The sequence below is a fragment of the Cololabis saira genome, chromosome 4 (assembly GCF_033807715.1).
Source record: "Cololabis saira isolate AMF1-May2022 chromosome 4, fColSai1.1, whole genome shotgun sequence".
NCBI classification, from domain to species: Eukaryota; Metazoa; Chordata; class Actinopteri; order Beloniformes; family Belonidae; genus Cololabis; species Cololabis saira.
In genome coordinates this window covers 2,992,276-3,018,840 of record NC_084590.1, presented here as the reverse complement: position 1 = coordinate 3,018,840, position 26,565 = coordinate 2,992,276, and the positions used below count along the sequence as shown (strand labels likewise).

Here is a 26,565-nt window from a genome sequence, read left to right as displayed (position 1 = left end):
GCACGTTTGGGTGGCACAGCCGACCCCTGCCCCAAAACCGGCCTCGCAGTTCCAGTACAGAGAGGTCCGACGTGAAGATTATGAACGTATAGTGTGAGCAGACGGGTCGCATCAGAGCTTCGGGTCGTACAGTGTGAGACCATAAATCGTGGGCTGTGAACTTTTGAACTCAGCAATCTAGTCGTGCAGTGTGAGATGGGGCAGTCTCATACGATTTAAAATATCGCACAGTGTATGCCCAGTTTAAGTCATGGACAGTTGACCAAGTTGTTACGTTTGGAACTGTTAAAAAAAAAAAACAGAAAGACAAGGGCTATGGGAATTAAATGTTGGAAATGTTTATTGACATGGTTAAAAAAGGATGCTTCAGTAGAAGGCTATTTGTTAATGTTAAGTAAGTGCTACTTTGTACTATTTAGTTAGTAAATATGTATTACTGAAGAAGGTTCATTCATATTATGTTCAATATTTGTCACATGAGAGTTTGTGGTAAAAAGAGGCGGTGTAACCAGATATGTGAACACATCTCATTATTGGAAAAGGGGGATGTGGTGTATTCGATCGAGCACTCGGTGCTCAACTATGTTGGTCTGAGTTGTAACTGCGTGTTGAGCTGAGCAGCGCTAAACAGAGTTAACTGCAGCCTCGCCTCCGTGTGTGTTATTTCATATAACGTAAGTTACCCACAGTTAGAGTTACATAGTTTGGCTATAACATAAGACCACAACACATGGCAGAAGGTGTGGGACAATGGTGTAAAAGGAAGACATTTTTATAGCATACAGAAGTAAATTAACGTGAAGGTTTTCAAAGGAAAGTGTAGGAGAGAGGAAGTAATCATTTCTAGATTAAGATTAGGTCATACTAGTTTAAAATCAACTCTGTATTTAATGTCAAAGTCCGTGTCTGATAAATGTGAGGAGTGTGATGTCACAGAGAGTGTAGGAAGTGTGATGTCACAGAGAGTGTAGGAACGCTTTAAGAGACAGGAGCTGTGTTCGAAATCATCCACTCTTTCATTCACTCCCTACTCCCTACATAGTGTACACTACATAGTGCACTACATAGTGCACTATGTAGGGGATGACCAGAGGAGATTTCGGACACTACAACGTACATTTTTTTAACGTGTTTGCGTCAGTAAATGCGCCGGATGTTCCTGTGACGTAGCGGACGCGACATGCAACATGTAAACACTCCGAACCATGCTCCGAACAGCTCCGGGATCTGATACTTCTGTGTCAATAAATTGTTGAAAATGAATGGTGTAGAAGTGTGCTTTTGTCAACTACTGTTGTGTGTTCCAATCCTCAGCTATAACTGCTCACGACATTGCACGAGCTAAAACCTATTTAGTACGTTCGACCTACCGTTAGCAACGGTACCGTTAGCTACTGGCTGCTGGCATTTAACCGACGATTGCTTTGATACATCTAAGAAATATGATTCCTGTGGTTGATTTATGATTTATGTTTTCATTTATTTAGTTAAGTATCCATTGAATAACATTGAAATGTCCTCGAATTTCATTTAATAACTTCATTAATTCATTAATAACTTAATTCATTCATTAATAACTTCATTCATTCATTAATAACTTACATCAACTCAAAGTTATAAAAGTCTCAAATTACCAATGTATTTATATTTAACACGAGTTAAATTAAATTACTAATTAACCAGTTATTACATTAATCACCATCTGCCGTTATCATTGATTAATTCGTTCGAGTACTTGCAACAATACTTCTGTAATTTCAGCTTGTTAGGAGTGTTTAATGGTTTCTCGTATCCTGACAGGGAATTGGCTTGTGAGTAACTGTACATTTGAATATATAATTTCTGCTTTCCATTGCAACATTTTAAAACAAATAAATAAAAAATGTTAGAGTAATGAATCACCATTGTACCATTGAATAGTAATAAATAATGTAAGCAATTAACTGATAAATCATCTAAAATACCTGCAGCATCCTGTATTTATATACCTTAAAACAAACTTAAACTCATAAAAGGAACATTTCAACCAGGAAAGACAAATATGAATTCAATAACAATTTTTAATTCATTATTTATTACTTTGAAAAAAGCTTCAATAAAAAGGTCTTAAGAACAGTCTTCTCCACCTAAGGGAATCATTCTGGAGGGAGCTGGAGATGACAGCAACTGTAAAACACAATACACATTTGTGAGGAAAATAGAAACAGAATATCACAGGTGTGTACTTATCACTTTCAGGACAACCCTAAGAAATACAAGAAAAGTATTAATTTCATGCATCCATCAAATATAATATTAAATATACCTACATGTTACTGTTTAAATTGTATAACATCATGTCAACGAAAAATAAGAAAAAAGTCTGCACACCATAGGGGCTCCCATGCAAGTGTAATTTAATTAAGCATGACGTTTTATGCGATGGCTCTTAGATGCTTATAAACAGGGTAAGCGGATGTGCATGTTGTTTCTTTACCATGGTTTAATAACATCATATCAACCTCGTAATTGTTAGATTTCCCTACATTTTTTGTCACGATTTACAGAGTACAATGCACATATTTACATAGGTAATTCGAGGTTAGGACTAGCATAATTTGACAAGATAAAATCCACTAAGGAAAAACATAAAGCTATCACTGAAATGTGTTTGCTTACTCCCATCCATGAAACGCGGCGTTACGCCGCCCCGAGAAGAGCCTGTTATGCTGTGTGCGCAGCTTTATCAGGCCCTCAACATCATCATCTGTCCCTTTGAAAATAACAGACAAGCATATTCTTTTATAACAAGTCGCAAATTGTGAACTTACATTTATAAGTAAGTAAAGAGCTCCCGCGCTCCCCCGCCTCCTGTTCAGCTGCCATTTTTTCTTCTTCTTTTTCTTCTTCTCCTTCTTCTCCTCAGACAAAACATGACCGCATTGCATTGTGGTATACGGGAGTAAAAAGTAGGGTACATGGGTTGTACACTAACTTTTGCGGTGCATTGTGGGTATTTTATAGTGAACGAGGTAGTGGACGAAAAGTAGTGAAGAGAATTTGAACAGCACTACAAAATGGCGTGCACACTATGTAGTTCACTATATAGGGAATAGGGGGCGATTTCGAACACAGCTAGTATACGAGCTGGGATGGGAATGGAGTTTAGTAGGTTATTAGGGAGGAGTGAGGTGATGAGGGATTGTTATAGGGCAATCCTTGTCTTTCTTAACCCTTGTACTGTCTTCGGGTTAAAATGACCTAATTCTCCTTCCTTCTTTCCTCCTGCTCTCTCCTTCCTTCTTCTCTTCCTCTTTTCTCCCTTCCTCCCTTCCTTCCTTCCTTCCCTCCTTCATTCATTCCTTCCTTCCTTCCTCCCTTCCTTCTTTTTCTCCCTTCCTTCCTCCCTTCTTTCCTCCCTTCCTCCCTTCCTTCCTTCCTTCTTTCCTCCCTTCCATCCTTCTTTTCTCCCTTCCTTCTTTCCTCCCTTCCATCCTTCTTTTCTCCCTTCCTTCTTTCCTCCCTTCCTTCCTTCCTTCCTTCCTCCCATCCTTCTTTATTTCCTTCTTTTCATTCTTCCTTCCTTCCTTCTTTTCTCCCTTCCTTCCTTCTTTCTTTCCTTCTTTTCATTCTTCCTTCCTTCCTTATTTTCTCCCTTCCTTCTTTCCTCCCTTCCTTCCTCCATTCCTTCCTTCCTTCTTTTCTCCCTTCCTTCCTTTCTTCTTTTATCCCTTCCTTCCTTCCTTCCTTCCTTCCTTCCTTCCTTCCTTCTTTCCTTCTTCGCTTCCTCCTTCCTTGACCTGAAGACAGCACAAGGGTTAAAGATGCAGGGATAGACAATAGGATTTAATGTGGTTATCTTATTTTATTTAGTTTTTTTTTGTTTGTTTTTTCCCCCCTTTAAGTTAGACTGTAACCTGATGTACTAATTATCCTGATGTTACACTCTGGTCCAGCAGGTGGCGGTATCACCTAATAACGTTGGTTGTGATCCGTCAATAAACTAGGAGAAGAAGAAGCAGATTCCGGGCTGCGTCCCTGCGTCCCACATCCATGGTGCGTCCTCACAGCGGAGCTTTGCAGACACACGCTTTAGATTGAAGATCCAAAACAAGACGAGAACCTGGTAGAACCAGGATCCGGAGATGGACCGGGATCAGAACCAGGACCAGGACCAGGACCAGGACCAGGACTCCATCAGGACCGGAGCGGGATGTTCCTCTGCTGGTCTGCAGGTCAGTGTTCAGGTCTCTCTCTCTGCTGATGATGATCCAAACACTTTATTCTATTACATATCCGTCATTCTGAACTGATTCTCAGAAAACACGAACACGTAATCTTTCTAAGATACGTTTCTAGTCTGAATGTGTGGATGTGTCGGTGACACGGAGCAGCAGTCCGGGGGTTCTGGGGGAGTTTTATTGTGATGTTAAAACACGCTCTAAAGTCACCACCAACTCCTGAGTGTCTGCAGTTGTGGTAACCGTCTGGTTGGTACCGTGGTGAAACTAGTTTTAGGTTGGAGCCATTTCCACAACACCAAAAAGGAGGACACTTTGCCGCATTTAGTGAGAAAAGAAAAAAACATACAACTAGGGATGCAAATTATCGATTATTTCATTAATTGACAGTTGATAACCTTATCGATCGATCATCGATTAGTTGATAAGCTGCGTTTTTCCCCATCTGAGATACAAACATAATTTTTTTTGCTTTTTTGCTTTTGCTTTGCTTTTTTGCGTACAAAGGACATTTTAATGTATTCCTTAATCAAATATTTATTTGATACAAAAGTAACAAAAAGACATTTTTGTACCACAAGGAATATAATATAAAGTGCACTTCAAGGCTATTAGTAGTAGCAGCAGCCATAATAGCTAGCTTGATTTATAATCCATCTTGAACTAGGAAGAAAGGTGCACATCCCTGAAATAGTAAACATCAGTAAGCCTGTTGGCTGCTGCAGACAGTCTGCTGCAGAACAAGAACAGCGAGTCATTCAAAATAACATTGGGGCTCAGATGAGGCTGACAGAACTGAATGAATCAATGAAAAACATGTCACTGCATAAAATAAAATAAAATAAAGTTAAGTGCATGCACTATGCACATCTTAAGTCTGTCTCACAAACTATTAGAGCATTAATGTAATAATCCCTCCCTGGGAAAAGTGACAGTAAAATAATAAGTAGGTGGACAATGGACATTCTGGACAATAATTTTTAACAAAGGGAAAAGTAAACTTTTTGAGAAGGCTCTTGCCTGAGGCTCATGCCTCACACATGTAACATGGGTACAGTTGCTACTTGCTATTTATTTTTATTCAAGAATATGAGCATGTCTACATGCTCAGGTGTGAGCCGTGAGCGGAGCTTGGTTACAGTAAGGCCACATGCTGAGAACACGCGTTCAGAAGGCACGGATGTGGCAGGGATACACAAGTATCGTTTTGCCACCTTTGCCAGCCTCGGATACCTTGCTTCATTTTTCCCCCACCAATCTGTGGGATCAGAATCAAGGTCTGGTACAGCATCCTTCAGAAAAGTCTCCACCTCTCTCTCCACATCATTAGTGACCTGGTTAGTGTAGTAGGCACCCAGGAGTTGAACCATAGCAGATGTGCGTCTCTGCGGTGCAGCTCCCTGGTCAGGCACATCTGCTTGAGCCCCCTGCTCCTCTCCAGTGGTACTGGCAGAGGCAGAGCTTGCTCCACCTGCTGTTGTAGACGTGGAGCTCACATCTTCTGCTTGAGCCAGTTCAAGCAGTTTGGCATTTGCTGAGATCCTCCGGGCAGGGGTGAGAAATGACAGGTGCTTGTGCCGAGGGTCCACCATCGTTGCTATCATTGGGGTTGTTGATATGATATATATATATATATATATATATATATATATATATAACATATATAACATTGGAAATATATACAGAGAACACAGTGATATGCATCAGGGCTCCAGACTAACTTTTTTCACTAGGAGCACAGTAGCCCCTAACTGAAAATTTTTAGGGGCACAATCAGAAATTGTAGGAGCGCACATCGTTTATCGACACGCTAACCAAATTTTTACATTTCTAGTACATTTCAGTGTATTAGTAATACGTATTTCATAATAGATTAATGAATTACCACAATGTGCTGTTTCAAATGCAGTGTTACATTTTATTGTGCACTTTTAAAGATGCTGCAACATAAAGTAAACTGACAGCACCATTGCTGTCATTATATATATAAAAAAAACATACATTCACATGATAAAAAAGTGCTTGGTAACAAAGTGCTTAGTAACCTTTCAGCCATGAATGTAACTGTTAAACACAGTACTTAACAAATGTACAAATATTGGGGGTACTGGCCAATAACATTTCCCTACTTGTGTCTTTACTAAAACCCTGAACTTACACCAGTTGACCAAATTCACTGCCTTCACTCAAATAACTAAGGATCTTACCAAGAAATATTCTTATTTCTAACCTAAAAATGCCATTACACCTGATAACACACATCACTTAAAAGGTTAGGTGTTTTTCCCACGTGTTAAAATTTAACTTTCATTTGTGTCAAGCAAATTTTAAGTTCTAGTTACGTTTTAAGTTAGAGTTTTGGCAGTGTTCAAAATAAAATTATGAGACCTGCTGTATTGGAGCACATTTTCTTTTAGTTAAAACTAGCGGGGACAGATGTTTAGAGGAACCTATGTATGTACCGGGTGAAGGCTGAATTATGGTTCCGCGTTACAACAACGCAGAGCCTACGCCGAAGGCTACGGCGGCGGCTCTGCGTCGATTTAAGGCGGAACCATAATTCAGGCTTTAGGGGAGCATATCGGAGAACAACCAGAAGAATATAGAGTGGATTAAAAATAAAAGTTAAGCACTGAGCTACATGTGTCTCCCGTCTGGGCCATTGCAGACTCATTGCCTGAGCATGATGTTACTAAAACCAAACATACCCGCCGTCTCTTTCTTCTAACTTTATGTGCGCGGCGCAGCGCGTTGTGTCGCATTAAATGTGGTCCGGGCGTAATACCAGCTGGTGAAATTAAACGAAAAAAAAAAAAATAATAAATAGATCCCCCAACTCATTCCCTTTCACACTCATTGGCCTGCAAATATGGGGGTTCATTGACGCACCCCTTCCACGTTTAAAGTGTAAAAAAAAAAATAAAAAAAAAAAAAAAAAAAACACTGGCAAATTTACTGGTCGCACGTGTGCGAGTGGACATGAAATTCAGTCGCACATACTCAAATTTTGGTCGCAAAATGCGAGCATTTGGTCGCAGTCTGGAGCCCTGTGCATAAAGTAGCATTCAAAATTCAAATGACAGAAATAGTGCAGAGAGGGGTAATACTCTACCTCAGTCTCTGTAGACATCACTGTAGTTGCAGTCTTCAGAGCGCGTAGCACAGGGCCCACTTCCTCCATTATCTTCCAGTGGTCATCTTTAATCTCCAGTGTCCGAGCGTCAGATAGCTTGGTGAATGAACGGTCGGAGAGTACGGCGCACACCGCCCACCGCTGTTCCACGAGTCTTGCAAACATATCACAAACTGAATTCCATCTGGTTTTACAGGATTGAATGAGCTGATGACGTTCCAAGCCCATTTGGCTTTGCTTCGTTTCCAGCGCTTTGGTGGCTTTAGTGCTGTGCTTGAAGTGTTTGACCAACCTGCCTGCTGCTGCAATGATTGGTGCAGATGCCCAGCGAAACCGTCGTTGATGGCCAGCTGTAGGGTGTGCGTGTAGCATGAAACCGAGGACCAGTCGGGAGACAACAGCACCTTCAGGTTCATTATAGCCTCCACTGCAACAAAAAACATAGCAAAAATACTGTTATCAACCTTCAAAAATCTGTATTGTTTTAAACCTAGTACATATTCATTTCATAAAGCCCATGCATAGAATCAAAATGTTGCATTACAAGTGTTAAGTGCATATTTGTTTAATTAGATATAGTACACAAGTAACAAACAAAAGATGATAATATTGTACTCACCAAATAATTGATCCTCTTTCTGCAATACTTCTGGCCTTTTCTGACAGCATCCAAAATGTATTTGTTTCCAAGGAACTTGTGGTACATGCTTGTGCAGGTAAAGGTGAAGTTGACACAAACTTGGAGCTCTGCCTTAACGCTGTCCGCATCCAGACGATTCCTCTCGGTTCTCCATGCAGATGCCATCATTGAGAAGACTCGTTCTGTGTGTGCATTACTGCATGGGATGGAGAAAATGTAGGAGCTGACCTTCCTGAGATTCACAAGTGGTCCATCTGCTTTGGAAAACGGTTTCAGATACCGCTCCTCACTGTGGCAACCTTCCATTTCTGGAGAGCTGAGGGACGCTTCCACTATGGCATATTCCTCGTACAGTCCATCCATATCAATGTCTTTCAGATTGCAGGCCTGGACATCATCACTGTATTCTTCATATGACACAGCAGTTGTGAGACTAAGCTTTCCCACTTCGCAATGAAAGCTGTTCTCAGAGAAGTCATATCTTTCACTTATGTATTTCTTGGCACTTTCTTTTGTTTTGATATTTTTATTAGGGGGTAAGGCACAGTTGAACAGGAATAAACAAAAAAAAGATATACAGTCTACCTCCTTTTTTTTTTTTTTTTTGGAATTAAGAACAGAACAAAAAATCCACACAAAACAATGACAAATACACAAAAATTATTATATTCTTATATACAAGTAATATTTAAGTATTTAAGCTAAACAGTATGAATTAAAAAAATAGATGAATAAAAAGGGGGGAAAAAAAAAAAAAAAAACCAAAGACAAAAGAAAAGTAAATAAAAAGATAAATAAAAAGGAGGAAGAAAGAAAGGAATGAGAGAAGAGAGGGAGGGGGGGGATCCGTCAATCAGGAGGCAGGGACTGGAGAGAGTGGAAGAATGTAAGAAAGGGAAGCCACTTATTATAAAATTTGTTGCAACTACCCTTCAGTGAATATTTAATCTTTTCCAGCTTCAGAAAAAACATGGTGTCGTTGAGCCACTGGGTACTAGAAGGAGCCTTAGTCGACTTCCAGTGGAGAAGAAGGTGGCGTCTTGCCAGTAAGGAAGTAAAAGCCAAAATGTCTTTTTGGTTTGAAGTAAACCGGCCATGGTCCTCTGGGAGCCCGAATATGGCAACATGGGGGGAGACTTTTATATTCACCGAGAGTATTTTTGACATGGTGTCAAAATAATTCGACCAAAAGCGAGAAAGTAGTGGGCAAGAGTAAAACATATGGGTTAAATTGCAGGACGAGGCATGACATTTGTCGCATTCGTCAGTGACACTGGGATAGATCTGTGAGAGTCGAGCTTTAGAAAAGTGGACTCTAAACAGTACTTTAAACTGTATAAGTGTAAGACGAGCGCAGGATGAACTTGTGTAAATTTTTTTAAGAGCAGCGTCCCACCAGTCATCCTCCAAATTTAGATCCAGTTCATCTTCCCAGGCAGCCCTAACTTTAATAACTGGAGAGAGATCGAAAGACAGAAGGTCATCGTAAACCTTAGAGATCAGTGATTTTTGAAGTGGATCATGGTTTAAAAGCACCTCCCACTGTAGAGTCGGCGGAGAGGATGGAAAAACTGGAAACAAAGCTTTAGCGCAGTGTCTAATCTGAAAGTATCGAAAGAGATGAGAAGGCGGGAGATTAAATTCACCTGAGAGATCTGCAAAGCTGCGAAAGATACCATCCTTGTAAAGATCTCCAAAACTTTTCAGGCCCTTATTATGCCATATGAGAAAGGTTGAATCTGTAAGCGGAGGTCGAAATAAATGATTGTTCAGTAATGGAGCTAAAGTAGATGCTGACTTAAATTTGAAGTGTTTCCTAAATTGATACCAAATTTTAAGCGTGGAGTGAACCACTTGATTATTTGTAAAGACAGAGAGGTTGGATGGAATAGATGAGGTAAGTAGAGCAGGTAAAGAGGATGAAATGCATGACTGTGCCTCCAATTTACACCATGGCATATTCACCGATTTGAACCAAAATGAAATTTTTTGAATATGTGCTGCCCAATAATACAGTTGGAAATTGGGAAGTGCCAGTCCGCCATTGAATTTACATCTCTGAAGTGTGGATTTGCGGATTCTAGGAGCCTTCCCACACCATAAGAAGTCAGAAATAGTTTGATCAATTATTTTAAAAAAGTGTTTTGGTAAGAAAAGTGGAAGACAATGGAACAGAAATAGAAATTTGGGCAAAATATTCATTTTAACTGCGTTAATTCTTCCAATTTATGAAAGAGGTAAGCTTTTCCATCTATGGAGGTCAGATTTAATTGTAGACATTAAAAGGTGAGAGATTAGCAGAAAAAAGAGAGCTTAACGTTCTGGTTACGTTGATCCCAAGATACCTAAAGCCGGAAGGACTAATCTTAAAAGGGATATCTGACTGTACGAGCTGTGTTGCTGAGTCATTAATGGGATAGCATTCACTTTTAGATACGTTCACTTTATAGCCTGAGAAAGACCCGAATCTCTGGAAAGCAGATAAAATTGAAGGAATGGAGAGGACAGGATCCGAGACATATAACAGTAAGTCATCAGCGTAAAGTGACAGCTTATATTCTGTTCCCAATCGGGAGATCCCAGTAAAAGTGGGGGAGGACCTCAGAAAGATTGACAGGGGCTCTATAGCTAGTGCGAATAATAGGGGAGAGAGGGGACACCCCTGTCTGGTGCCACGGGCTAGAGTAAAAAAATTGGACTGAATGCCATTAGTGGAAACGCTTGCTTGTGGAGACGTGTAAAGGAGACGAATCAAAGAAATGAACCCATTCCCCAGCCCAAACTTCTTCAGTACAGTAAATAAATAGTCCCATTCAATCCTATCAAATGCCTTTTCAGCATCGACTGAGATTACGACTTCAGGTGTTGTGGTGATAGTTTTAGAGTGAATAATATTTAAAAGTGTCCGCACATTAAAGAATAACTGTCGCCCCTTAACAAATCCTGTCTGTTCATTTGAGACAATAGTTGGCACAATGTTCTCCAAGCGATAAGCCAAGGCTTTAGCAAGGATCTTAGCATCTACATTTATTAACGAAAGAGGTCTGTATGAGCCGCAGAGAGTTGGATCCTTATCTTTTTTTAAGAGGAGACTTATGGAGGCTTGCCTTAAAGTGGGAGGGAGAGTGCCATGTTCCAGTGATTCCTTATAAACAGCATGCAATAAAGGGGACAATTTATCCTGAAATTTCTTAAAAAATTCCACTGGAAATCCATCAGGGCCAGGAGCTTTGTTATTTTGCATACTTCTCACAGCGAGATTAATTTCTTCTACCGTTAATGGCGAGTCAAGATTTTTAGCAGCATCGGAGCCTATAACAGGAAAGTTGAGGCTATCTAAGAATGAATTCAATTCAGTGGAGCCAGATGGAGATTCAGACGTATATAAAGAGGAATAAAATGAGTGAAAGACAGAATTAATGGCGGTGGGATCCTGATGCAATGAGCCTGATGAATCTTTTATCTGAAGGATCATACGTGAGGCTGCCTGGCGACGTAGCTGATGAGCCATGAGCCGACTTGCCTTGTCTCCATGTTCATAATATACGGAGCGTGATCGTAAGAGAAGTCGCTCTGCGTCATTAGTGGTAAGGAGATCAAATTCAGTCTGTAAATCGACACGTTGCTTAAGAAAACTGGGAGAGGGGCAAGTAGCAAGTTGTTGGTCCAATTTTGTGATCTTAATAGAGAGTTCTTGTAATTTGGCTTTCCGGGACTTATTCAAGTGAGCAGAGAAGGAGCTAATTTGTCCCCGCAAATATGCTTTCAATGATTCCCACAGCAGTGAAGATGAAATTGGTTCCATATCATTTTGATTTATAGAGATGTAATCATCAATTTTAGTTGTAATAAAATTGGTGAACTTATCATCTGAGAGAAGTAATGTATTGAACCTCCAAGATGTTGAGTAGCGTGGCTGTGAAGAGAACTGAATATCCAAAGAAAGAGGAGCGTGGTCGGAGATCACAATAGGATGATAATCAACAGACAGTACTTTGGGAATTAGTTTAGCATCAATAAAATAATAATCAATCCGAGAGAAAGATTGATGCATCTGAGAAAAGAAGGAATATTTTTTGGTACAAGGGTTATAAAATCTCCAAGGATCGGTGCAACCGTTCTTGGACACAAAATCTGAAAGAGACCTCGACATTGAAGAAGGAGTCAGATTTCGTGGGCTGGAGCGGTCTAGTTTGGGGTCAATTACGCAGTTCATATCCCCGCCAATTATAAGAAGACTGTCGTTCAATGAGGGGAGACATTCAAAAAGCTTGTTCATAAAGTGTGGGTCGTCAAAATTGGGGGCATATATATTAACTAATAATATGGGAATATGAAATAGCGTACCCGCCACAATTAAGTATCTGCCGTTTTTGTCTGAAATCACCTTAGATGCTGAAAACTGCATTGACTTACCAATTAATATAGCAACCCCCCTGGCCTTAGAGTTGAAATCAGAGTGAAACACCTCAGAAACCCAGGGACATTTAAGTCTGACCTGGTCTTTGGTGCGCATGTGGGTTTCCTGAAGGAACACTAAGTCAGCTTTAAGACGTCTCAGGTGAGCAAATATTCTCGATCTCTTAATTGGACTCCCCATGCCTTTAATATTCCAGCTCAACAACCTCACAGAAGTACCAGTATTAGTGGCCATATGTTAAATTTCTAAAGATAGAGATGTACCGAATGCGGATCCCCAAGGAAGGAAAGGAAAGAAAGGGATGGAGGGAGGAAAGAAAGAAAGAAAGAAAGAGGAAAGAAGAAGAAAAAAAAAAAAAAAAAAAAAAAAAAAAGGGGGGGGAGAAAAAAAATAAAATAAATAAATAAATAAAAAAAAAGGGGGAAAATTGAAAACAACAACAAACTTAACCTACTGAACCCCCCACCCCCCACCCCCCAATTGCACTTACAACGACCCCATCCCCAAACGATGGAGAACCCAGTGCAAACTCCAGAAGGAGTCAGATCCCTGAAAAGAACACTTACGGCTTTAAGCATAACTAACAAGATAATAACTAACAAGCTTCGTGTTGAGCTCCTGCAAGCCCAGCAACATTAACAGAGAGGTACAACCAATCACGACCAAGTTAAACTGAAAACCACATACCGTGTATATATGGGAGAGAAAAAAAAAAAAAAAAAAAAAAAAAAAACCGACACTGATGAACTGAAAAAAGTTCAACTAGACTTTGAGCGACGTGATGAAAGCGCTGGCCTCCTCTGCCGACCTGAACTCCCTTTCTGCGCCGTTGTGAGTGATGCGGAGGCGGGCGGGGTACAGCAGACCGTAGCGGATCCCCGGGATCTCGCGGAGCCGGCGGCGGACGTCATTAAAGGCGGCTCGGGCACGGGCCGTCTTCTGGGTGTGGTCGGGAAAGACAGAAAAAGTCAACTCTCCACACGTAATCCGTTGCTGAGCCCTGGCTCGGCGCAATATATCCACACAGTCTGTATGATAGTGCAGACGGGCGATGATGGGACGAGGGCGCTCTCCGGGCTTCGGCTTCGGCTGGAGGGTGCGGTGCGCCCGGTCCAGGAGAGGCTCCTTCTCCAGGCTGAAAGCCTCCTTGAGCAGAGAGGGAATATCCGTAACAGCAGAAGAGGTGGAAAAATCTTCAGGAATTCCCACGATCCGTATGTTATTGCGCCGGGATCTCGCCTCCAGATCCTCGCATTTACCATCCAGCCTCATCAGTTCAGCTGACAGATGCTCCACTTTAGCCTGTAAGGTTGTGATGTCATCGGTGCAGGATGAAAGAGATGTTTCCATTTCAACCACGGTGTTCTTCAGAGCGCGCACATCAGACTGGATGTTTGTAATGCTTTTTGATAATTCCGACTTCACCGCTTGCAGCTCAGTCTTGATGCTCGACAGGTTTTCATTTAAAGCAGCCTGAAGCTCCGATTTAAAAACAGCCGCCATCTCAACGCGGAGTGATGCGAGCAGCTCGGCCTTAAAGTCGTGTGAAGGAGCGGCCCCGGCGGCCTCGGCCAGGCTGGACGGGGGGTCACCACGAGGCGGGGATGCTGCGTGCGGAGAGGGCCGCGGGGGTGGTGCGGATGGTTTGAGTTTTGGAGGCATTTTGGTCGGCAAAAATACGGGGCCAAAGTAGAATAATGAAGGTCGGGAAAAATAAACCGAAGGAAGATGAAAAAGCTGTACCAAAAATAGATATTTTTAAAGGTTGTTGCAGGAGCTCAAAAAAACACGTCCTAGTCCATTAGTCGCTACACCGGAAGTCATTTCTTGGCACTTTCATAGAAATCAAGGAAGTCCATCTGACATTTCTGTGCTGGGTTAGGGGGTGGCTGCTTGAGCTTGTTGTTCACAACAAAGCCAAATAACCTGTCCTTCAATCTTCTCTCAAGTTTCTGTTTCAGTTCAGTCATCACCTTAAACACAGATGTTATGCTGAATGACTTGGCCTCAAGTGCTTCAATGGTGTCTGAGAACAGTTTCAGGATGTGACTGAGGAAAAGGAAATATGTCTCAAATACCTCAGTGTTTTGTTCTCCAAAGCATTTCCACAAAATCTTGCTGCATTCCTCTTCACCTTGACTCTGAAAGTAGCTGGTCAGAGGCTTCCAGTACTTCAGCATCCTGTCAATAGATGGAAGCAGGGACAACCATCTTGTCACGACGTGCCGCAGCAGATTGCATTCTTCTGCTTCCACAAACTCACAGAATTCCTTCAGTTGTGCTGTTCTGCTTGCTGACATGCTAAAGTGGCTGTAAATCTTGAGTACAGCATTTTCAACATCAAAATCCTGTTTGCCTGCTGCATATCGTGTTGCATTGTGGAGAATATGGGCTAAACAGTTTGCAGGTAACACATCCTTTTGTGTCAGTTTCAGCTTCTGATAAACACTGTTGGGTTTTCCATAGTTTACGCTGGCGTTATCTGCTGCATAAGCTGACATGTTTTGCACATCTAGACCAGACTTCTCCAGTTTAGCCAGCAGCTGGTTTGTTATAGCCTCTGACGTTTCGTTGCTGTCACTGTAAAAATCTAACAGTGCATGTTAGGGCTGAACGATTAATTTCATTTGCGATAATATCGCGATGTGATAAAACGAGATTTTCTAACCGCAAAGGCTGCGATTTGACCAGTCACGTGATCTGGTCACGTGATCTGGTCACGTTGCCGGCAGGGAAAAAAAGTCAACAGTGTCCGCCTGTAACCTACTGTATCTACCATGGCCTCAGTGTTAGGGCTCGGCCAGGCAGGGCTTTATAAATATATGGGCTTTATAAATGTATTAAATATATGAGCGCGGAGTCGGCGTGGCGAGGAGCTGTTCGCAGCGCCGAGCACGAGCCGGGCGGGCAGTCGCGCTGTGAAGCCGGATTTATGGTTCCGCGTTAAATCGACGCAGAGCTTACGCCGTAGGTTACGCGGCGACGCGCACCGTACGTTGTGCGTACCGCGTACCCTACGGCGTAGGTTCTGCGTTGGTGTAACGCTGAACCATAAATCAGCCTTAAACCACCTGCAGCCCGTCAGCTCTCCGGAGAAGTTACAGAGCGAGTTGCTGGTTCGTTTTGTTAACTCTGTGAGCTTTATTGGTTTGTTTGTTAGTTTGCTGGTGTTTTTTTTTCTCTCTGTGATTTTTGAGTTATTTATGAAGACGTTCTGAGTTCCCTGTGAGCAGTACTCGAGTTGAGGGGGGATGAAATAAAAAACGGTCAAAATCATCCCCTCCTGAAATAAAAACGGTCCAAATCATCCCCCTGTAAAACTGCCATCCCTCCTTTCCATCCCTTATGTCATTTCATCAATGAATGTGGTTTTACTGCTATTTCAACATTTATAGTCATCATCAGAAAAATAACACCAGAAAAATAACTTATTTGACAATTTTCACCTGTTTCAAGTAAATTTTCACTTGAAATAAGTAGAAAAATCTGCCAGTGGGACAAGATTTATCTTCTTATTACAAGCAAAAAAATCTTGTTCCCCTGGCAGATTTTTCTACTTATTTTAAGTGAAAATCTACTTGAAACAGGTGACATTTTTTGTTTTTTCCAGTGATGAGTCTTGCTTTAAGTGTAATGAGATTTTTTTTTTTACTAAAATGAGACATTTTAACTAGAAATAAGACAAATATTCTTGTTAAGATTTTGAGTTTTTGCAGTGATCCATTTTACTTGTCCTGTGAAGGACAGAGTCATATTGATAAGTTCAGAATATGGTTTTTTATTGTTGTGTTTTGATGTATTTGATGTAAGCCCAGTGGATATTTAAAGCTTACAGAAGGCTGCATTTAACTGCTGCTATGTCATTCCTGCAGTATTTCTGCAGGTGTTTTGGTCACTGCTATTATTTGTTATATATTTTATTATTTGTAATCAGCACAAATTATCTGTCCCCATATGATAAAATCCACCATCCCCCCTGATATTTTTTTTACAACTCGAGTACTGCCTGTGAGGAAGGTTTTTTGTTCCCTGTCGGAGTTCTTCTGTGTTTTTCTATCAAACTACGCCTCGTTTTGCCTAAAGTTTAACCCAGTTTGGTGTCGTGCGATTGGGTTCAGAGAGAACGACCCATGTGTAGACGTGTTAAAGAGGTAAAGGCACAGATTTGTTTTCTTTATTATTGTAATCTGTGCTTTAAATAAATCTGGCAATGTTTATTATAAAACAGACTGATTTATTGCTTGTGTAGTTGAAAAATACATGAGAACAGGACCTTGAAAAAAATAATCGCATATTAAATCACAATCGCAATATTGAGGAAAAAAATCGCAATTAGATTATTTTCAAAAATCGTTCAGCCCTAGTGCATGTTGCACGCCTTAATCTGTAAGTGGAAATATCTCAGTACAACTGGAAAACACTTGGTCGTACCTTTGTTTGATGCGTCGGTTGCCACAGAAAAAGGCAGATTGTTTTCTTTGATGTAGTCTGTATGTGTTTGTACAGAGTAGGGCGCTAGGACATTCTCACACAAAGCCTTAGCTTTCGTTTTTCCACAAGTCATACCCTTGGCTATAGATGAGTCACTGAAGATCTCTCTATCAACTTTAATTCCACAGTCTACACTCCTGTATGACTGGTGATGCTTGACTGCATGATACACTTTACAAAGTTCTGCAGCGGATATCTTGTCATCTTCAGGGGATGAAGCCTCCCAGAGAAACAACCGCAGGGTGGAGGTGCCCGCAGCCCGTCTGTTGCTCTTGTGTTTCTCTGTACCAGCTAGGGATGGGAATTGATAAGATTTTTTCGATTCCGATTCCATTTTCGATTCTGCTTAACGATTCGATTCTTTATCGATTCTCTTATCGATTCTCATTTGGAAAAAAGGAGAACAAACAATTTAAGACGCCCCCAGCCTTGGGCTCCTCAATGGTGTGCCAGGGGGTCCCACAAAATTATTTGCAATATAAAATATGTATTTAATATAAAATAATAATAAAATAAATATTCTTCTGTAGAAATTAACTAAATACAACAAATTATTTTGTGGCAATTACACAAGAATGTCCAGTAACATGTTCTACACCACAAACTTAGTCACTGCTGGTGACATTCATCCATTCTGGCCTGATACTCTTCCCTGCCTTGATGAAAGGAGAATCTAGTGGTAGATGCTCTTTAACTTCTCCATAGATGAGCTGCAACTGTCAGGAGCGCACTCCGCTGTCCACGGGAGCACGCAGCTCTTCTAACAGTTTACCTTTAATTTAACATTATTATTAATGAAGACACTAATAATTAATGATTCATCAAAAATAATTATTCAGAATGATTTAACAAGGTAGGAAACAATATATTAATTGATTAATTAAATTAAATCAATATTTAATTTCTTATTTACCTTTCCAAGAGTTTCATTTTCAAATGATCACTTCCACAACATTTTGCAGGAAAGTTTTTTTAATTTTCACAAGCCACTAACAGTTTTGATCAAATCATGAACTCTGAACCATGTTTGTACAAATGATCAATAATAAGATTTAACAATAATTGAATCAAATCATGAACTCTGAACCATGTTTGTACAAATGATCAATAATATAAGATTTTTTTTTTTTTTTTTTTTTACCTTGTCTGCACACATATTATTGATTGATACCATGACGGTAGAAACCAAAAGTGTATATATGTGCATTATTACTATATGTAATATATACATATATACACGCACACATATGCGTACACATACATAAATATACACATACAAACCCAGTGTTTTTTTTTTTTTTTTGTTGTTTTTTTTGGGGGTGGGGAGGGGGTGGGGGGGGGGGTGACGACATCCACTGCCAATCCAGGAAGCAGGAACACACGGAGACACACGTCAAGCACTGGAAATCTGCAACAAAAAACCACAAACAAAGCACGAAACCGGCACGGAGCCAACCAAAACACGAACAGCAATCGACCTAAATCTTGAGATCTGATCGCAGTCTGAGCTAAGCTATCGCTACCGCTACCTAAACCCAAAAACTAGAGAGCCAGCATGCAGGTGAACAAGCCAGTGTGTATGTCTATGTGTGTGTGTGTGTGTGTGTGTGTGTGTGTGTGTGTGTGTGTGTGTGTGCATGTGACTAAATGACTATATGTGTGTATGTGTGTGTGTGTGTGTGTGTGTGTGTGTGTGTGTGTGTGTGTGTAATAAACCAAACAAAGCTCCACCTGAAGTGTATCTATAGTGGGGGAGGGGGGGGAGCGACCCCGCCACCCGCGAGACCAGAGGCCGACAAGGAAGAGCCCGGAACCCAGGCCACCGGCAAACCCCACAGAGGGGAGAAGTAGGAGGGAGGCCGCCCGGCGGCGGCCGAGGGGGCCCGCGGGCGGGGCCCCCACGGCGCGGAAAGAAGCAGCCAGGGATCCCGCGGCGGCGGACCGCGACCCAGGCAATCCCCGGCCACCCGGTCCGGGCCGGACACGCGGCCAGGAGGCCCTCACCCTTCAGGCCAACGACCCCCACCCGGCAGGGGGCCAGCCTGCCCGGAGAGACAGAGCCGCCCCGGCCGCCGACGCGGGCAGGCGCACCCGTCCCCCACGAAAGTGGCCCTCCAAGACCAGAGGGGCGCCCCGCCGTAGAGGCAGCGGGGGGGACCGGAGACGGGCCCGGAGAGAGGGAACCCCCCAACAAGGCGACACCCGCGCAGGCCCGACAACGGAGGGCCCCAGACCCAGGCATCCCATTCATTCATCCATTCACCTATCCGATACCTATACTAATAATAATATAATATACTATACATAATAATAATAATACTAATAATAATAATAATAATAATAATAATAATAACCATCTTTGTATAATATAATATTGATAAATTATTAAGTTTTTGATGTCCTGCCAATGGAGGCACAAATCCTCCATGGCAGGACCCTTCCATACCGCATTCTCACCGAAACAGACATACAATCACGCACCGTTTCCCCCTCCCCGGGGGGGTCCAGCACCGCCAGAAGGCACCCCAGGCTGCACGGCGGGCCCCGCCAGGCCCGGGTAACCCGACCCACCCGTCCGAGGCCCAGGCCGGTGAGGGAACGCGGGTGATGTGGGACCCCCTCCCGCCCCTTGTGTTGAGTGCATGTGATTAATGCCATAAAAACAGGGAGGAGGGAGGGCCAAGCATCAATTGACACCGACCCCCCCCCCCTCCCGAACTACGTGTCCTTGTCAAGTGTATTTATAAAGTGTTGAATGTGCAGTGTCTAGTTTGCTGTTAAAACCGTGAGGCGGGGAGTGCCGGGCCACGCGGGACAGTGCCCCCCACGACCCGGACCCCCCGCCTTTCGCCTATGTGCGTATGAATCGTGTAGGGGGGGCAAGAGGGGGAGCGGAGGCCGAAGCCAGGAGGCAGGACCAGCAAAGCTGGCCGTGATAAGACACCCGCGTCCCCCCACCGGCCATCCAGTAGACGGGGGCCGGCCCCCCGAGCCGGGCCAGGGCCCCACCGTACCTCCACGGGCGCCCCCGGAGCCGCCGGAGCCCCCAGACGGAGGGGGAAACGGTCCAACATCCTCCCATTCATACTGACAACATGAGACATAGATACCTGGGAATGGCGCCACCCCGCCGCCGCGCCCGCCCGTGCGCCCCCCGGTCAGGGGAGGCCCGATCTCCGGACCCGGCCCCACCCCCCCCCGAGGCCACCCCGGCGGACACCCCAAGGGTCACAGAGTCCCCACATCCGCAGGGGCACTTGGCCCCCGCCCAGCGACGGAGGACCAAGGCAGCAATAATATAAGATTTAACAAAAATGGATTCAAATCATGAACTCTGAACCATGTTTGTACAAATGATCAATAAAGATTTAACAAAAATGGACTCATTTGCAGCCATTAAAACACATCATCATGTCTGTTACACTTAGTAACACATCTGTAACAGTTTTTCAATATTTTAATGTATCTTTGCCATGGCACTGACATGTGGCCACCAACAACATCTGGCATTTGTTTCTTTGTCTGTTAGTGGGAAACCTGGTATTGCATGCTCTTCACCAGTGTACTGTAATCTGGGACATAAGTTGACACTGCAACTCTGAGTGACTCTTGCAGATATTTTTAATGAAGTTCATGTCAGAAAAGGCTGATTCACACAGATATGTTGAACCAAACATGCTGGCAACCTTCATGGCTGCTGTGCATACACCACTGTACTTTTCAGTTTCTGCAAGGCACCAAAAGTTTGGTGCGGCCTGGTGGGCTTTGAGATGGAGGTCATTTTGCAATGTTACAATTTCAATCTCCACCTGTCCAACATCCAAGTTGGATGTTGCACTTAGTTGCTCAGCAATGCATGTCGTATCCACTTGCATGAATGGATTGGAAATGAATGACACACATGGCTCGAGCTGATCAAAGTCACAAAACCTGTTCTCAAACTCTTGCCCGAGTCTGTTTATGACTTGAGAGTACTTTTCTGCAGCTTTGTCAAAAGTCTCAGATGCAGAAGCATTGTCTTTCAGCACTGACTGCACAGAAGGAAAGTGCAGTGCTTTTTTCCTCTGTAAATGCATGGAGAAAATGCTCATCTTAGCTTTAAATGCATTGACAGAACTTATCATGTCAGCAACAGTCTTATCTTTGCCCTGCAACTCACAGTTCAAATGGTTTAGTTTCCAAGTGATGTCAGTTAAAAATGCAAGGTCAAGTATCCACTCAGTGTCCTCCAGCAGGGACATGTCTTCACCTTTGGACTGCATGAACTCTTTGATTTCACCCAAAAGCAACAATAAGCGCTGTAAAATCCGTCCTCTGCTTAGCCATGGGATTTCTCTGTGTAGTAACAGGTCCCCATATTCAGCTTCCAGCTCCTCCAATAGCACCTTAAATGTCCTGTGCTGTTTCGCTTTGGAGCGGATGCCGTTTATGATCTTCACGACGGGAGTCATCACATGCTCAAAGCCTGTCACTTTTGCACATATCGCATATCGCACATATATATTCAACTCCATCTTTTTAACTATAAATCTATCACCACATTCAGTCTTTGGAGCCCCCAAAACACTGCTCTAAAATAATACTAAATGCTACTAAACTACACCAATTAAATTGAATGAATAAAAACCAATTAAATTAGTACACCTGTACTGCAAAACTGTGATGACTCAAATGTAACAAGTTTGAAATGTAAGAACAGATTCAACCTTTATCCTAACTGTATGGCTTAAACAGTGGGATAACAGTGCAAAGAGCAAAAGTACCATTGTCCTTCAAGTTTTCCTAGCTTATAAAATCACAAAGTAGAAAAAAATACAACCTGATAAATAAAGAAACAGGACCAATAAATAAAAGTTCACTGAAAATAAAATCCTATCAGTGATGACCTCTTCTAATATAAATAAAATGTGCAAATTAACCTGTGGTTGCCACAAATTAGATACTATTGCAATTTTTGTACGCGCACCGTATGTTGCGCATCGCCGCGTACCCTACGCCGTAGGCTCTGCGTCGATTTAACGCAGAACCACAATTCAGGCTTTACACAAAAACACATCAACGGGATTTTGACGGTATATCGTGAACGGTAAAACATCGCCCATTCCTAGTTCCCAGACATAGCAGACACTCTTCTAGCCATCGTGCTCGCACCCAGCTGCTTTTTGAGAGTTTTTCACCGGCCTCGTAAAAAAAGACTGCTGTTTGCCCAAAGCTGCCTTTAACTCACATGCTTTTTCCATCCGTAGTGCGCTGCCCGGTGGGTAGTTAACATTGTAATTTTTGTGACACGTACTGAAGTGTCTCTCCACGTTGTGCTGCTTAGCCGTCGCCACAGTCGCACCGCAAATGAGACACACATGGTTTTCTTTCACGTTAGTAAAAAACAACTCTACCTCCCATTCACTGTGAAATTGATACGTTTTCTTCCTTTTTTCTATCATTTATTTGTCGGTAGAAACCGCTTCTGTCTCCTCATCTTTGCTGCGCTCATGAGCTCATCTCAGCAAAGCTGTGGTTGGTCCTGCGCACTAGACGGACCTCTTATGGTTCTGCGTTACACCAACGCAGAGCCTACGGCGTACCCTATGCCATAGGCTCTGCGTTGGTGCAACACGGAACCATAAATCATTGTGCACAAGATGTTGAAGTGCAGAGAGTGTGACATATCGTTGTCCACTCAGAAACACTGTTGCTGATTCAAAGTACTCAAGGACCTGGTTCAGCTCCTCAATCAGATTCCATTGTTCAGGTTTGAGGTCCTGGTAGTGTTTCACTGCTGGGTCGGAGAGTGTGGCAGTCACTGGCCACCTCTGTTCTTGTAGCCTGGACAACATGGCATAAGTGCTGTTCCAGCGTGTGGAGACATCTTGTACCAACATGTTGTCCTTGCCACCCATTTGTTTCAGCTTGTCCTTCAACTTGGTGCATGCCAGTTCACTCTTTTTAAAGGTATTGTGACATGAAAAACACATTTTTCTTGATTTTTTGTGTTTTGTTGGGTGTCTTGACATCAATTACACCCAAAAAACAACGAACTTTTAACATTCAGTGTATTGTGTGCTTTCTGGGATTTTCCGCATAACTATGCAAAAACGGCGCATCTGGTTTGGTGGCGGGCCGTTACGTATAGACCCGCTAAATCACCGCCCCCTCCACCCAGCTCCCTGCCTCCTCTCCTCTCCAGCGCACCATAAAGGCTGATTTATGGTTCCGCGTTACACCGACGCAGAGCCTACGTCGTAGGGTTACGCAGCGACGCGCACCGTACGCTGAACCCTACGGCGTAGGCTCTGCGTCGATTTAACGCAGAACCATAAATCAGGCTTAACACGGAGCTGTTTAGAGCCTCTTTTGTTTTCATCACCGGAGGAAAACTGCTAAGAAGACCCGCGGCCACTGACTGGACTTAAGATAAGGGGACACTGCTGCTTGCATGCCTTTATTTTTATGATTGTTTGCTGTGGTTCGCCCTGCTGCTTTTCCGTGCTTCGCCTGTCGCTCCCGGCTTAACTCTCCGACGCCGCTGTGAGCGTATGGTTGGGTTGGAGGAGGTTGGGAGGAGGAGCGGAGCAATGATTGACAGGAAAGGGGGAAAAGGAAGCGTTTTTCACGGCGCAAAAAAAACACTGTCATAAAAAGCCAGGAATGGAGTACTAGAGTGAAGTTTTTCTTGTTACACTCTTTTAGACACATTTGAGGGATGTTGGCCAAGACTTTTAATAGTGTTAAAAGCATGTTAAAAATGATGTCACAATACCTTTAAAGTGTTCCACAAGGCTTCTCGCAGCAGCAACACACTTGGAGATAGCCTGGTGGAATTTCAGTGAGCTTTGCACAACCAAGTTGAGGGTGTGCCCTGCACATCTTACTGATGCCCATCCGTGTCTTCCTTCCAAAATCTTTGCTGCTGTCACGACATTGGCACCGTTGTCGTGGACGACAGCCTTGATTTTCTTTGCTGGAATATCAAATTTGGCAATCACCTCCTCAATCCACTCTACAATATTTGCAGCTGTGTGTCTCTCCTCAAGGGGCATCGTCGTCAGGGAGTGGGACACCATTTTCTAGTTCTTCCCAATATAGTGGCATGTCACCCCCATATAAGCCTCTGTTCAGTAGTGAGTGCAACGCTGTCAGTCTCTTGTAGACCATGCTTCATCTGTTAATCATTTGTTAATTGACATTACTAAAATTATATAATACAGTAGGTTCATGGCTGTGCATTTAAAAACCCTGAACTTACACCAGTTGACCAAATTCACTGGCTTCACACAAAAAACTAAGGATATTACCAAGAAATGTTCTTATTTCTAACCTAAAAAAGCCCTTACACCTGATAACACACATCACTTAAAAGGTTAGGGGTTTTTCCCACGTGTTTCAATTAAACTTTCATTTGGGTCAAGCAAATTTTAAGTTCTAGTTAAGTTTTAAGTTAAAGTCTTGATAAGATTTTGAGTTTTGGCAGTGTTCAAAATAAAATTCTGAGCCCTGCTGTATTGGAGCACATTAGGCACCAGGGCTACCGGATGTTTTATCCATCAATGACTACAGAGCTAAAAGAGCAAGAGAAAACGTGTTTTTCATAATAGGTCCCCTTTAAAGAAACGCCTACTGATATACTAGGGTTTATTGTTTTACATTTAATGTTACTAATGGTCTAATGTGCATAGACTAATAGTACTACTGTAAGTGATGGCAGATCAAGAGCGGCTTCCTGGGCCTGGCTGGCTGTGCATTTGCCCCAAATTATTTGGGATGAAACACATAACTGACGATAGAATTTATGTGACCGGCAAGTGTTTTTATTTTTTTTATTGAGGTAAGTGGGGTGGCCAGTGGGGTCAACAAAACGGTCTAATTATTCTTCTCTGTCCTTACAGAAACATAAAGGCAAAGACAGACCCACAAGTTATCGCTGTGATCACTGCAAGAAAGTCCTCATCTCTTCATCAGGTCTGAAGATACACAAGAGGATTCACACTGGAGATAAACCGTTCAGCTGTGATCAGTGTGGAGCAGCTTTTAACCAACAAAGTTATCTAAGGATTCACCAACGCATTCACACTGGTGATAAACCATTCAAATGTGATGAGTGTGGGGCAGCTTTTAGCCGACAAGGTAATCTTAGGACTCACCAACGTATTCATACTGGAGATAAACCATTCAGATGTGATCAGTGTGGGAAAGCTTTTTATCATCAAGGTAATCTAAGTGCTCACCAATTTATTCACACTGGAGATAAACCGTTCATATGTGATCAGTGTGGCAAAGCTTTTACCACATCAAGTTGTCTAAGGATTCACCGACGTATTCACACTGGTGATAAACCCTTCAGATGTGATGAGTGTGGGACAACTTTTACCCAACAAGTTCATCTAAGGACTCACCAAAGTATTCACGCTGGATATAAACCATTCAGATGTGATCAGTGTGAAGCAGCTTTTAGTCATCAAGGTAATCTAAGGAATCACCAACGTGTTCACACTGGAGATAAACCATACAGATGTGATCAATGTGGCAAAGCTTTTACCACATCAAGTTGTCTAAGGATTCACCAACGTATTCACAGTGGTAATAAACCCTTCAGATGTGATGAGTGTGGGGCAGCTTTTACCCAACAAAGTCATCTAAAGACACACAGAAATATTCATACTGGAGAGAAACCATTCAAATGCGATCAGTGTGGGGCAGTTTTTACCACATCAAGTAATCTAAAGAGGCACCAACGTATTCACAGTGGATAAAAACTACATCTATGATCCGTCTGTGGCATCTTTTCATTTGGGAATTTAGTTGAAAGGCACCAATTCGTACATGTAAAGAAATATTTCTGGTGCTTAGATTTTCTGAATGGTTTTGAATCAAAAACAAATTCCTATAGGATGGAACCTCTTTTACTATGGCAAGATTTGGAGAATTGAGTACAGCACCAAAAATATCTAAGATGCTTTAAAGGGTGTGTTGTATCATTGCGCATGAAATACTGATAGAAATTGTGATGTAAAAACTAGTTAAATTCTCTAAACATGAAAATATGTGAAAATAATGATAATACTAATAATGATTGTATGTAAATTAATTTGTTCTGTATTGTTCAGTTTTACAGAAACAATAAAAGTTAAACTTCATGCGAGGAAGGAAGGTTTTCTGCATTTTTGTTCACTATCTGTTTAGCTTTTTTCAGCTACGCAAGCGTGAGGACAGTAATAAAAGGACATCCACACAGCGGATCAGACACAGGGATCAAATGCTAAACAGCCCAGAGTGAGCAGCTACGCCATGGAGCAACAACAGGATACTGGACATTGTCCACATCAGCCGCCTCCCTGCAGGTCTCATGCAGCTATACTATATCATCCAGATGGGGAGTTCTGGGCAGTAAAAATTTGACGGCCGTCCAGAAAACTACTGGGCTTGGAAATCTTCCTTCCAAGTTGTCACTAATAGATCTTGATTTATCAGCCAGAGAAGAGCTTGACCTATTGATTAAATGGCTTGGTTCACAGTCCGCTTCGCAAGCCAAGAGAATTAGGGCCAATCCCAATACACCCCCTACTTTCTACCACTAGCCCTCACTCACTACCACTAGCCCTAAAAATGAAGCCACAAATTTTAGGGCCCTTGTAATCTTCCCAGGGCCCTGTCCCAATACACCCAC

General features: G+C 42.5%; 1 protein-coding gene across 1 annotated transcript; it reads left to right on the top strand.

The window, feature by feature from the left end:
* Positions 1-648: 648 nt before the first annotated feature.
* LOC133442214 (zinc finger protein 239-like) lies at positions 649-26,565 on the top strand. Its single transcript, XM_061720165.1, has 3 exons — positions 649-674; positions 3,936-4,214; positions 24,788-26,565. The coding sequence occupies exons 2-3, from the start codon at positions 4,125-4,127 to the stop codon at positions 25,649-25,651; spliced, it is 954 nt and encodes a 317-aa protein (XP_061576149.1). The 5' UTR covers positions 649-674; positions 3,936-4,124; the 3' UTR covers positions 25,652-26,565.

Coding starts and splice junctions, on each gene's coding strand:
- LOC133442214 (XM_061720165.1), top strand. CDS start 4,125: ATGGACCGGGATCAGAACCAGGACCAGGACCAGGACCAGGACCAGGAC. Junction 4,215..24,787: donor GTTCCTCTGCTGGTCTGCAG/GTCAGTGTTCAG, acceptor CTGTCCTTACAG/AAACATAAAGGCAAAGACAG.